Source organism: Bradysia coprophila, unplaced genomic scaffold (genome assembly GCF_014529535.1).
Source record: "Bradysia coprophila strain Holo2 unplaced genomic scaffold, BU_Bcop_v1 contig_94, whole genome shotgun sequence".
In the NCBI taxonomy this organism is placed as follows: domain Eukaryota; kingdom Metazoa; phylum Arthropoda; class Insecta; order Diptera; family Sciaridae; genus Bradysia; species Bradysia coprophila.
Window position 1 is genome coordinate 4,863,522 of NW_023504022.1, and position 12,708 is coordinate 4,876,229.

The window sequence follows — 12,708 nt, forward strand, 5'->3', positions numbered from 1 at the left end:
CTTCTATACGTCGGTTTTTCATTCATGCGTGCATTTGAACATACGAATAAAGAACCTACGAATATGTAGAAGAAGAAGAAGAATCGTTTTTTCGAATCTAGTACCTACGTTAACAAAGTACGCGAAAGTTTAATTTTCGATGATGATTCCACGTAAATGTCGTGTTGTTTAATTAATTTTATACACAATCTCCGTTGAAAATAATGGAAGAAATGAAGTGTTTATATTGTACCGCTGATTTTATATTGGCGGGTGAAATTTTGTTTGTTAAAAAAAACCTTGTTGACCTTGAATTTTTCTAATTAGTGTTTTTTTGACTACTAATAATACTCAAAATAATCCCATCAAAACATTTTTTATAAAATCCATAGGAAGGCAAATCACTTTTTTTTGACGAAATGCCCCCCTACTAAATTCAGAAATTCAAGTTTTGAATAATAACGTATTTGAATAATGAAGGCTCAAGAAATTTTTTTAATAAATGACTTGGTAAATGATTTTGTTACACTATAAACCTATTTTTTGACATTCGTAAATATCAATCTTTCTCTTCTGTTCGAAAGTTAGCACTTAAGGAGCACACGTTATTCCACGAATTTTGTCATAAATGTAGCCGGCGAAAGAACTCAGCCTCGATGCTTGTGAGAAAAAGGCACTGATTAAGTAAATCCACGCAATCGATTCTTAACACATTTTCAAACAGTTTGCTCAAAAAAATGAATAAACAGCTTTTCCTAAGAAAAATTTCTCACTTTTAGTTTTCATTCGCATACAAAATCATGAAATGAAAAAACTGAAGTCTGCAAACAAAGGATAACAAATTTGACGTACACATGTGTAGTACTATAGTTGCGTTTTAACCGTTTTTGAGCGAGACAGTAATGACGTATTAGTAAAATTGACTATGCTACCCTTAATTTTAATAAGCTTCTGTCAGACTGTTGGGTGTCTAAATAATATGTGACAAAAGCCCATCTGCCGGAAACTTAACTTTTTCTTTCAAAATATTTATTCTTAGAATTATAGAATAGGAGAAGAAGACTTAAGTCTTACAATTTCCTAACAAATAATTTACAGAAAAAAAACTTCCTTCTTGAACATTTGGAAATTACATTACCACACAACAGTATTAAAATACGAGAACTTTTAAAGTTCAATTTCACAATACTGATCAACTGAACATTAATGTTCAGCAAGACAGTACAGTGGAGACGTACGATGTTATAAGATAGCTTTCCCATAATGTCTTCCAAAAACAAGTACTGAGTTGGGACATGGGTAAGGTGGAGGACTGGAGTGTCGGAGGTCCCGAGTTCGAATCGCACGGACGGCGTTTTTTTTTTTTTTTTAAATAAGTTGACGTAAATAAACGTACTAAATAGTTTAAAGATGAAAATTTATGAACTCTGAATAATATTTTCTGTACAACTTTTATTTTTCGATGAGACAATCAATGTTCGCCCAACTGTACATTGATACAGCTGTACTGTAAATATTACTGCTACGTTAACATAATGTACTTGTCCCGAATTTGTACAGTACATTCGTACAACGACTACAGCTGAGCTGGACAAAATTTTTATAGGTGTACGCGCATTCCCTAGTTGAATGGCCAAAGAAATTCTTTCGTATAGAAACTTTTTGGCACGTATATCACCCGATTCTTTGATTAACAATTTCCCAACATCAATAAAAGACTTCGTTTCATCACACCATGGACCCAAAGTTTCGAAAGCTAATCCAATAAATAAGGAGTTTGACGCCTTGATTCTTGTATAATGATCGTGTTTTCGTTTACAAGCGAGCGCAGCAGCAGCACCGGCTTTTTTCGATGTAAGGTTTAGATAAGAAGGTGCCAAAGTGTCAACACATGTAACGTCCCACACTAAACGTTTTCCTTTAGACCAAGGGGCTAGAGTAACTTCATCTGGACGTTTGCCATCATCACGAGATAGACCAATTGGTTCGAGATCGCAATTACGTCTGGTTGATGGCTCTTTTGAGTGTATGATTCATGTTCACATGGCTTAAGTAGGTACCCTTTGCGTTGGGGCAACTAAGTCCATGTGCACCGCTTCCATCCACAAACGAACCACAATCATTGCATTTGTAATTTTCGAAGCATTTTATTCCTAGACGAAGTGCTACGCATGTTTGAAAGTCTTGATCGTCCATTACAGTACCGATGTTATTCGATGGAATGACTTGAAGCCAACCTCCTGACTCTGGCTGCTGCAATGCCTTGAAACGGGCTTCGTCCTTTGGAGAATGTAATTGTATTTCAGAAACAATTCGATCCAAATTGATGTAATCCCATGATTTTTGAATTGAAGGACAGTTGAATAGGTAAAACCGCCTCTATCCATTGGTCATCATCGATCGTTATGTTGAGAATTGACTCAAGACTGCATTTTAAGAAATCATCCATTTGTTCGGTTAAAATCAATTATTTATACCAAGCTAACACATTCGATTCTATTGGATAGATGTCATCAGAAATGAAATACGAAACACAGAAATGTAGGCTTCAATTTTAGCTACGCATCCGTTCCTCTAAAGCAGAGCTCAATAAAATATGAACGAGTTCAAAATCGATAGTAATATTTCGGTTGATAAAAAATATAAAAAAGGAGATATAAGTGGAGATAAAAAAGTGTGATGTGGAGATATGAAACTCCAAAATGGAGATAAATTCCATAGAAAATTGGAGATAATAAAATCTAATTTCGGAGATAATAAAATGAGTTTTGGAGATAGTATAACTAGAAATGGAGATAAGAAATGTATGGAATGGAGATAAAATAAATTAAAAAGTGAAGATAATAATTTCAGAAAAGGAGATAACATCAGAGATTAAAAATTTAAAAACGGAGATTCCAAGTGGAGATAAAAAAACTAAAAACAGAGATATCAAATTTAAAAAAGGAGATACTATAACTCCGTTTTCAATCAAATTATCTCCATTTGTTAATTTTTTATCTCCGTTCCTTGTTATTTAATCTCAAGTTTTAGTTAATTTATCGGCATTTTTTAATTATTTATCTCCATTTTTACTATTTTTTATCTCCTTTTTTCAATTTTTTGTCTGCCGTTTATTACGATCCGTTCAAAATTACTTCAACTCGAGCAACTAGAGTCACACTCGAACTGCTACAGTATGTGAAAAATTCTGCAGTTGAGAACAGGTTCCAAAATATTTATATTATGCTTGAGGATTCACAGTGTTAGAAGTTAGAATTGCTGATGGATGCTTTATTTAAAATCGATCTTTTTATTGTTTTGATGGAAAATGAGCTAAGAAAATTCATTTCCCCAATTTCACTTTTTCGTGTGTCTTTCATTACCCCTAATTTAAGATTGATGACGCTTGTCAATGTCTGCATTATGTTTAACGTTAACTCCACGCAGAACCATTCCATGACACGGAGACAAATGTACCTTTTCCAATGGTTCATCCTCTGCTGACATCATCTGCACAAAAGAATCCACATTTTTCGTTGTGCAATTTGAAATGTCATTTTACCTGAAAGAGAAGCATTCGCCTGATACGATCCGAAGTATTTTGATAGCTTCCATGAACCAACAGGTACGAGAAAATGACCACCTGCCCTTTCTTGGCAATTATGGGCGTTGCCTCATCTAAAGGAAATTTCGTCTATTCGCGTTGTTAGGATGTTAGCATTCGATACAGCAACAGTTTGCTAAAATGTACGTACTTGCGATACGTAGAAATGGGTCGGAACATTAGAAGCATTGTCCTGAGGACCGAGTTTATGCGATCCGGGAAAGACAGCCAATCCACCGTTTTCGACGTCACTGTCGTCTAAGTGAATAAATACGGCCACCATGGAATCGTTTTTGAATGGGAAGTAGTGGTAGTCCTTGAAAATATTCATCAGATGCTTAAGGACTGTCTAACTATATGAGATAGGTGATGCGCTCGAAATACGATTCTCGCAGACGACAGAAATGTTAAAATAATTTGATACCTGGTGGGTAGGAAATGGTGCGCCTACACCTGGAGGCTTGATGTGAGCCTTAGTATGATGTAGCAGAACATTAGGACTGCCTATCAATTCAGATACAGCATCTACCAAACGTTGATTCAGTAGCATTCGCGTAAAGACTGCACCATGACATTGCAAATTGTGAATTGATAATACCTGCGCAAGACAAGAGACATGTCTAACATTTTCACTTGACCTTTTTATCGTAATTTTCAGTATAACTTTTAGAGCGTCTGAAGATGATGATGGCGTCCAGTCACCTTTCCACGTCGCTTCTAATTTGCTGGTATTTTGTTTGGCTTGGAATAATTTATTGTATTCCAAGCTGCACTCTTCAATCTCCTCCGATGTATACACTGAATCCAGCATCAGATACCCATTTTTCGAGTAGAAACTCAACTGCTCTTCGCTCAACATGATCAAATCGAACTGAATTGCGATGCAATTTTGGTTGATATTGTAGCGGTAGTTTTATCTCCACTATCAGTAATTGTTCACTCGACGTATGATAAGATATTCGAAATTCAGATTAATGTTTGTACATGAAACGGTTACACGTAGATATGTGCGCCGGCTGGGTTTCAAAAAATCTTTTTTTAGAAAAAATCGTCGATTTTGCATCGTAAATCACTATACTTGACTAAATTTGTATGGAAATCAAGCCGGCGATAACCATTTTTCCCGTCTTCATGCCGAGCGATGAACAAAAATTGAACGGTGCACATATCTAGTTACATGTACAACGAGATTGCTAGTCAGCTAGCTTCGTGAACAGGGTAATTTTCGACATGGGCGAGATGCTTCAATGCTAGTTGCTAGATTTTGAGACTAATGCTTGATACTCTAGCGGGTAGCGTTTATTCCATTAACTTCCAAAACAACCGATAAGAGATATAACGATCCCCCTACCTAAAGGTCCCTTAGCGATATCAGTTGTTTACAAGTGAAAATTAGTCAACAGTGTCATATATGATTCCACAATAAAAGGTGGGGTTTTGACAACGTCAAATCGAAATTTGTTTGCTAGAGAGGGTATTGGTTTGAAGATTCATATCGTTAGACTCGCCAATTGGAACTTTATTTCAAACCGATTTTTTGTTGTTGTTTTATATGAGTTTTAAGAGAATTCATTTCCCTAATTTTATAATTATGAAAAATTGTCTGCATTACGTTTGACCTTAATACCACGCAGAACCATTCCTTGACAAGGGGACACATGCACATTTTCCAACGGCTCATCTTCTGCTGACATCATCTGCACAAACGATCCGGATTAAATTTCTTTGAAAGATTATCAAACGTCATTTTACCTGTAAGAGAAGCATTCGTCTGAAACGGTTGGAAGTGTTTTGGTAACTTCCATGGACCAACAGGTACGAAAATATGACCACCTGTCCTTTCTTGGCTATTATGGGCGTTGCTGCTTCCAACGGAAATTTCGTCTACACGCGTAAAGGGTCTTAACATTCGATACAGCAACAGTTTGCTTAAATTTACTTACCTGCGATACGTAGAAATGGGTAGGAACATCAGAAGTATTCTCCTGAGGACCGAGTTTATGCGATCCGGGAAACACAGCCAATCCACCATTTTCGACGTCACTGTCGTCGAAGTGAATAAACGCCGCCACCATGGAATCGTTTTTGAATGGGAAGTAATGGTAATCCTTAAAAATATTCATGAGATGCTTAAATACTGTCTAATTATCCAATGTAAGAGATTGACAATGCAATAAACAAGGTGTTTTCCGAAGGGATTTTATCATTAAATTTTACCTGATGCGTAGGATATGGTGCTCCTACACCTGGAGGCTTGACATGAGCCTTAGTATGATGTAGCAGAACGTTAGGACTGCCAATCAGCTCAGACACAGCATCTACCAAACGTTGATTCAGTAGCATGCGTGTAAAAACTGCACTGTGACATTGCAAATTATGAATTGATAGTACCTGCGCAACGCAAGAGATAAGAAACTTTTATTCTCTTTTGAACCAACGTATTGTATGTTTCAGTATAACTTTTAGAGAGTCCTTTGATGCTGGCGTCCAGTCACCTTTCCATGTCGCCTCTAATTCCCTGTTATTTTGTTTGGCTTGGAATAATTTATTGTACTCCAAGCTGCACTCTTCAATCTCCTCCGGGGTAAACACTGAATCCAGCAACAAATACCCATTTTTCGAGTAGAAACTCAACTGCTCTTCGCTCAACATGATCAAATCGAACTGAATTGCGATGCAATATTGATCGCTATTATAGCTTCCGTTTTATCTCCACTATCAATAGTTGTTTACTCGGAGTGTGATAAGAAATTAGAAAATTCAGATTAACGTTTGCATAATGCATGATTACATGTACCAATGAGGTCAGCTAGGTCAATGTCGTTAATTGAGGTGAAATTTTATGTCATATTGAAATCAGCTACTTTGCTATCGGAGTTGATGTAGTAAACGAAACAAGTGTTCATTTATATGTTACGTCACACGAAGTACAGAATCACATGATCGCTTCCAAAAAGAATCATTCAGCGAATTATTGGATTAGGACAATAGTGTTTTCGCAGTTAAAACAAAGTGAATGTTAAAACCGACGACGTTAGAGATTTTCTAGATTTTTTCGACAGTACCTTCAACAACGGAAGTAATAGATTCAATTATTATGTGGCAATGTACCTGTCGTTATAAAAAGGCCAATTTTCTCATAAAACGAAAAATTCAATCCCAACAAAGCATCTGAAGCAACAAAGGTACCTCGCTAACGACCCGCTATACTCATACAACAAACTTAAGTGCAAAAACTTCATTTTTTCTGCCAAATTTTATTAAATGTTATATCAAATGTAAATGCCAAAAATAAACATTTTGTTTATACCACTAATGCGTGTTATATCTCTGTGGAAATTAAACTCAATAAACCTTCTTCTCCATTTTAATTCCCCCCCTGGAACATCAAAAGCCACCGAAAACATAATTTAAAAGTACTAAATAATACATCAAACCAATGCTCTGATTTAATATTCCTCTAAAGCCAAAGCGGTGGTGGATTGGTATACCACGAAACACTCTGATTGTGTATGGAATGTGCACAGTGTACCACGGTCTATTCTCTAACATATATATACACATTTATATTTCGATTATTCATGTACTCGTTCAACTCTCTATCTGGCTGTGGAAAATTGTTTAATGTCAAATTAGAATGAAAACCTCAAAACAGAAAGTGGAAATAATTAGATTTGCGTTTATATAGTGATTGGAATTGAGATAAGGCGAATTTTGATGTTTTATTAAAATGTCCTTTCTGGTTAACTTTATTTCTGCGCTGCTATTGGTTGCAACCATTTCCACATTTCAATTAAATTTTGTTGGAAGTAAGAACTTTGAGGAAGTTTTTGGCCTGGGAGAAATTGATGGAGTAGAGTAAGTGATGTTATAAATGTGCTACTTACTCATATGTACTCTAGTGGTCCGTTGCTAAAGCGCAATGTAAAAGCCACTCGTCAATTTCTATCGTTAAAAGTTTTGTCATGAATTTCAAACCCAAATTCCTGAGGTCCGACTCATACATTGTCCCGTCATTTGTACGAAAAGCTGTAGGCTTACATATAACTGACTTTTTGAACGACAATTTGAGGTCCAAATAACCTGAATTACTTGTGTTCCACGTTAGTATTAGCAACTTGATATTACACTTTCTGTCGAAATCTGCCCACGAAGACAAAGCAGAAGAAAATCGAAAACATCACCTATTCCATCTAATTAACAGTCCAGGAGGTTGTGTCATTCCGTTTGCTTTTGAGTTTTAACAAAAATTTTGTTGTTGTATACACTGTCGGGTATACTAAAGCATTTTTTTCTTGGAAAATGGAAAAGCGATTTTTCATCCGGTAAATCTGTTTAGTGAAAAATTTAAAAATGGTCGAATTGTCGAGTGTAAATCGCCTTTCGATTTTCCAGGAAAAATTCAGTCTCATACCCCCTGCAATGTACAATTCCTTTTTAGACCCGTACGAAGTACTGGGGTCTTATGCGTTTACGCATACGTCCGTAACACGTCGAAATGGACTCCCTGAGTAAGGGGAAACCTATTGTGGTTGTCTAGAGATGCCAAATCAGTGAAGAAAAAAATGCCCGTCTGTCCGTCTGCACGATAACTTGAGTAAAACGCATCCGATTTTGAAAATTCTTTTTTTTCCCGTTTGGTAATGTCAAAAGACAGGCTAAGTTCGAAGATGACTGATTTTGGATCGACCCTTCCCGAGCTGTGGCCCAATAAGTGCTTTACGGTTTTTCGAAGATATCTCCGGACATTAAAACGTTACACTTATAAATGATACGTCAAATAAAAGGTATTTACAATACCGATCGACAAAAAAACAGTTTATGGAAATCGGATGACCGACTCGTGAGTTAGACCCCTTGGTGTGAAACAGGCACAGGGCGGCAAGCAGTTTTTGCTTGTAGGTCGGCCACATTTGAACACATTTCGTCTGTTTTAGCTTTATTAGATAGGTATTGACCGTACCAATCAGGAAAAAAAAGTTTTTGAAATTATGTTCTCCGGAGCGTGAGCTAGGTCTCTTGGAGTGAGCTCTTATCTGGCTACTCGGCCGTACAGTGAACGTGGAGTATTTTGTCAATATCTCGAGTAAATTTTGACCGAATTTCATGAATTTTTTTTGTTTGAAAGGTATTAACGAATGTAAAGCGTCGGTACTATTTCCGGTCTCCTAACAAAATGGCTGCCGGTGGCCATATTGGATTTTAATAAAAGTTGGAAAAATGGTACTTAGAGTGTTTCTGTTAACATGAAAATAATTTGTTATGTGTGTGGGGTGTTTCAGGGATTTCATATATGGACATCTATATATACCTATATTCACCTATACTGAGCTATATACAGACATATAGAGCTATATAATAGCATATTCCTCTGTGAAATGTTTATTTATAGTGAAATATAGGTAAATAAAGCGGTATATAGCTGTTTAAATAGAAATTTATGAAAGTTGACTTCGTACGGGGCTGTCTATATTGCCTCCGGCAATTTATTTGTATATGATAACAAGGCAAAGAGTGGATAATGTAAGTGATTTTAAAGGGCGAATAGCTTTTCCGTAGAGAATGAAGTAAAAGAAATGAAGAGTTTCACAGTAAAGGCTTTTGATACGAATAGGTGTTTCGTACGGGTCGGCGTTAGCTATGTTTTTTCGTTAAATCTCAAAAGTGCATGAAACCCATTTTGTTAACACAAGCTACTGGACTATAGTGAAATTGATGTCATTACTACGTTTATAAGCGATCCACTTGTAGGATACGATAGACAAGCAAAAGAATTTTCTTTTCAGTGGTGCTTACAAGAGACGAAGAGCCTGTTGTGCAGGAGAGAAAAACAGGCTTTAGTGAAAGAAAGAAATCATGAAAGATGTCATGATCATCGAGTACCAACATCAAATCGATCGATTTTCCATTCTTACAAAGTGCGACCACATAAACCGTTAAAAATCTTGAAATTGTGATGAACAATAGGTCTAGTCACTGTCTAAATGACCAGCTAAAATAACTCTAGCAAAATGAAATTTTGTTTTGTTAATCGAACGAAAGGTCCATTGAACGAATGATGTCACCGATATTGATCTTTCAATAAATTCAACAAATCAGGTTATCATAACGAAAATCATTTTGTGCGCCCAATGTTTGAATAAAGAAACGCATTTTGTTCAAACAAAAAGCGTAAATGACAATACAAAAACATTTGAATGGGAAAACCATCAACTGGAGAGCGAGATAATGTTTGTGTTACTTTTGAAATTTAATGGCCGATGACTGTGCCACAATGTATGTATGAGTCTGAGCACGCGTCAAACATCAGCCAGAGAATGAATATTATACAGACAATATGGTGATTCTTCTCCATCTATTACACTCTGGTTATGGATTAGTGAACCTTAATTCGGTTGTTGAATTTTTCTTGAATGAATTACCTATTAATCAGCCTGATGACTTAATCCCACTAGAGTTTTGTTGATCAATGCGGATGAGTTGTGGAAAAATATTATGATCAACTGACAGTCATTGAAATTGACGAAATTATCCGCCTAGTCAATTTAGCCACACATCCATTGTATACCACAAAATTACCGAATTTCATTCTCGTACCTCTGCTGGTGTTAAGGTAGAATAATACAATTTCGCGGTAGGGCAGCGTTCATATACACAGGTATGCAAGAGTCTTCAACAAACAATTACCCATATCCTTTGACTGCGGAAATTAGAAACAAAAACAATTTTGTGAAATTACGATTGAATTACATTCAAATGCGAACAGACAAAACTCTCAACGATTGTTCTTACACATTTTTTTTACCAGTGAAGTAAAAAGGCGGTTTTGTTCGTTTTTGCGGTTTTCTCTTTAATTTTTGTTTCTTTTATAACCGGATGTAAGTAAAGCCGCTTCAAGGGAAATTATTCCGTGTAGAAAACCGTAAAGGTGTAAGTTTATGCGTCTGCGAAGTGGTATTACTGATCGGTAAAATTTAATTTGTTTCTTAAAGGGTCAAACATTGATTAAAAAGTGTTTTTTAGACCCGTACGAAGTACTGGGGTCTTATAGGTTTACGCATACGTTTGTAACACGTCGAATCGGACTCCCTGAGTAAGGGGAAACCTATTGTGGTTGTCCAGAGATGCCAAATCAGCGAAAAAAAATGTCCGTCCGTCTGTCTGTCCGTCCGTCCGTCCGTCTGTCCGTTCTCTAACTTGAGTAAAACGCATCCGATTTTGAAAATTCTTTTTATCTCCTGCAAGCTGATATTTCATACATTACGCGTTTCTGCATATAAACACAAACACATACATAACCACAGCCTATACGATTGGATAATTCACACATAACCCACCTAGGGTAAATTTACTTTCCATCTACATATTTGAAAAAAAAAAAAATCGCCGAACGGCGGAAGCGAACACGGGACCAGCAGCATATCAACCAAACATGCTGACCACTACGCCAACAAATCACATAACGCGATGCAATTGGTGTCGGTAGTGGTTCGTTAGTCACTTCTACATCGATCAAATGATCAGAGTAGTCGGAATGATGTGATTTGAACGAAATGTTGAGGTGGATAGTATATGTGTGTGAGTAAGTAAATAAAGGATTCTCTGTATGATGTTTTTTTTGTTGTGAATGCGTTTTAAAACAACATGCTTAATTAATTAATTTTAAATCCAAATTTTTGTGGTTATTTCGCTAATGTATGAAATATCAGCTTGCAGGAGATAAAACATTGTTCTACCTTGGTGTATATTTCTCGAATCACTTCTTATGTACAATTGTATATACACTCGCTGGCGCTCGTTATATACAATTGTACATACGAAGTTATTCTCGAAATATACACCAAGGTAGAAAATGTACTATTTTTCCCGTTTGGTAATGTCAAAAGACAGGCTAAGTTCGAAGATGAGTGATTTTGGATCGACCCCTCCCGAGCTGTGGCCCAATAAGTGCTTTACGGTTTTTCGAAGATATCTACGGACATTCAAACGTTACACTTGTCAGTGATACGTCAAATAAAAGGTATTTACAATACCGATCGACAAAAAAAAAGTTTATGGAAATTGGATGACCGACTCGTGAGTTAGAGCCCTTGGTATGAAACAGGCACAGGGCGGCAAGCAGTTTTTGCTTGTAGGTCGGCCACATTTGAACATATTTCGTCTGTTTTAGCTTTATTAGTTTTTGAAATTATGTTCTCCTGAGCGTGAGCTAGGTCTCTTGGAGTGAGCTCTTATCTGGCTACTCGGCCGTACAGTGAACGTGAAGTATTTTGTCAATATCTCGAGTAAATTTTGACCGAATTTCATGATTTTTTTTTGTTTGAAAGGTATTAACAAATGTAAAGCGTCGGTACTATTTCCGGTCTCCTAACAAAATGGCTGCTGGCGGCCATATTGGATTTTATTAAAAGAGCTATATCTTGGGAAAAATGGTACTTACAGTTTCTGTTAACATGGAAATAATTAGTTATGTGTGTGGCGTTTCAGGGATTCCATGTATGGACATCTATATATACCTATATACAGCTATATTGAGCTATATACAGGCATTTAGAGCTATATAATAACATATTCCTCTGTGAAATGTTTATTTACAGTGAAATATAGTTAAATATAGCGGTATATAGCTGTTTAAATAGGAATTTATGAAATTTGACTTCGTACGGGGCTTTAGAGCTATATAATAGCATATTCCTCTGTGAAATGTTTATTTATAGTGAAATAGAGGTAAATATAGCGGTATATAGCTGTTTAAATAGGAATTTATAAAATTTGACTTCGTACGGGGCTTTAGAGCTATATAATAGCATATTCCTCTGTGAAATGTTTATTTATAGTGAAATAGAGGTAAATATAGCGGTATATAGCTGTTTAAATAGGAATTTATGAAATTTGACTTCGTACGGGGCTGTCTATATTGCCTCCGGCAATTTAGTTGCAGTGGCGCCGAGTATAGGGGGCGAGGGGGGCGATTGCCCCCCATGACAATGCAAAACTTCTTTAAATTCCTAGGGTTTTTTACAATTTTTTTATCATTTTGTGCTCTTTGCCCCCCATGAGCCCCCCATGAACGAATTCAAAGTCGGCGCCTCTGTTTAGTTGTATATGATAACAAGGCAAAGAGTGGATAATGTAAGTGATTT

General features: G+C 36.3%; 2 protein-coding genes across 2 annotated transcripts; both read right to left on the reverse strand.

Annotated features, from left to right (window-relative positions):
- Positions 1–3,331: 3,331 nt before the first annotated feature.
- Positions 3,332–4,450, reverse strand: LOC119085056 (probable alpha-ketoglutarate-dependent hypophosphite dioxygenase). Its single transcript, XM_037195273.1, has 5 exons — positions 4,230–4,450; positions 3,990–4,163; positions 3,717–3,881; positions 3,524–3,655; positions 3,332–3,471 (listed from the first exon to the last, which is right to left on the reverse strand). Exons 1-5 carry the CDS (start codon positions 4,422–4,424, stop codon positions 3,352–3,354), a joined length of 786 nt encoding a protein of 261 aa, XP_037051168.1. The 5' UTR covers positions 4,425–4,450; the 3' UTR covers positions 3,332–3,351.
- A 613-nt stretch (positions 4,451–5,063) lies between these two features.
- On the reverse strand, positions 5,064–6,240 carry LOC119085057 (phytanoyl-CoA dioxygenase, peroxisomal-like). The gene is made up of 5 exons (XM_037195274.1): positions 6,026–6,240; positions 5,783–5,956; positions 5,509–5,673; positions 5,318–5,449; positions 5,064–5,262 (listed from the first exon to the last, which is right to left on the reverse strand). Exons 1-5 carry the CDS (start codon positions 6,215–6,217, stop codon positions 5,155–5,157), a joined length of 771 nt encoding a protein of 256 aa, XP_037051169.1. The 5' UTR covers positions 6,218–6,240; the 3' UTR covers positions 5,064–5,154.
- Positions 6,241–12,708: the final 6,468 nt, after the last annotated feature.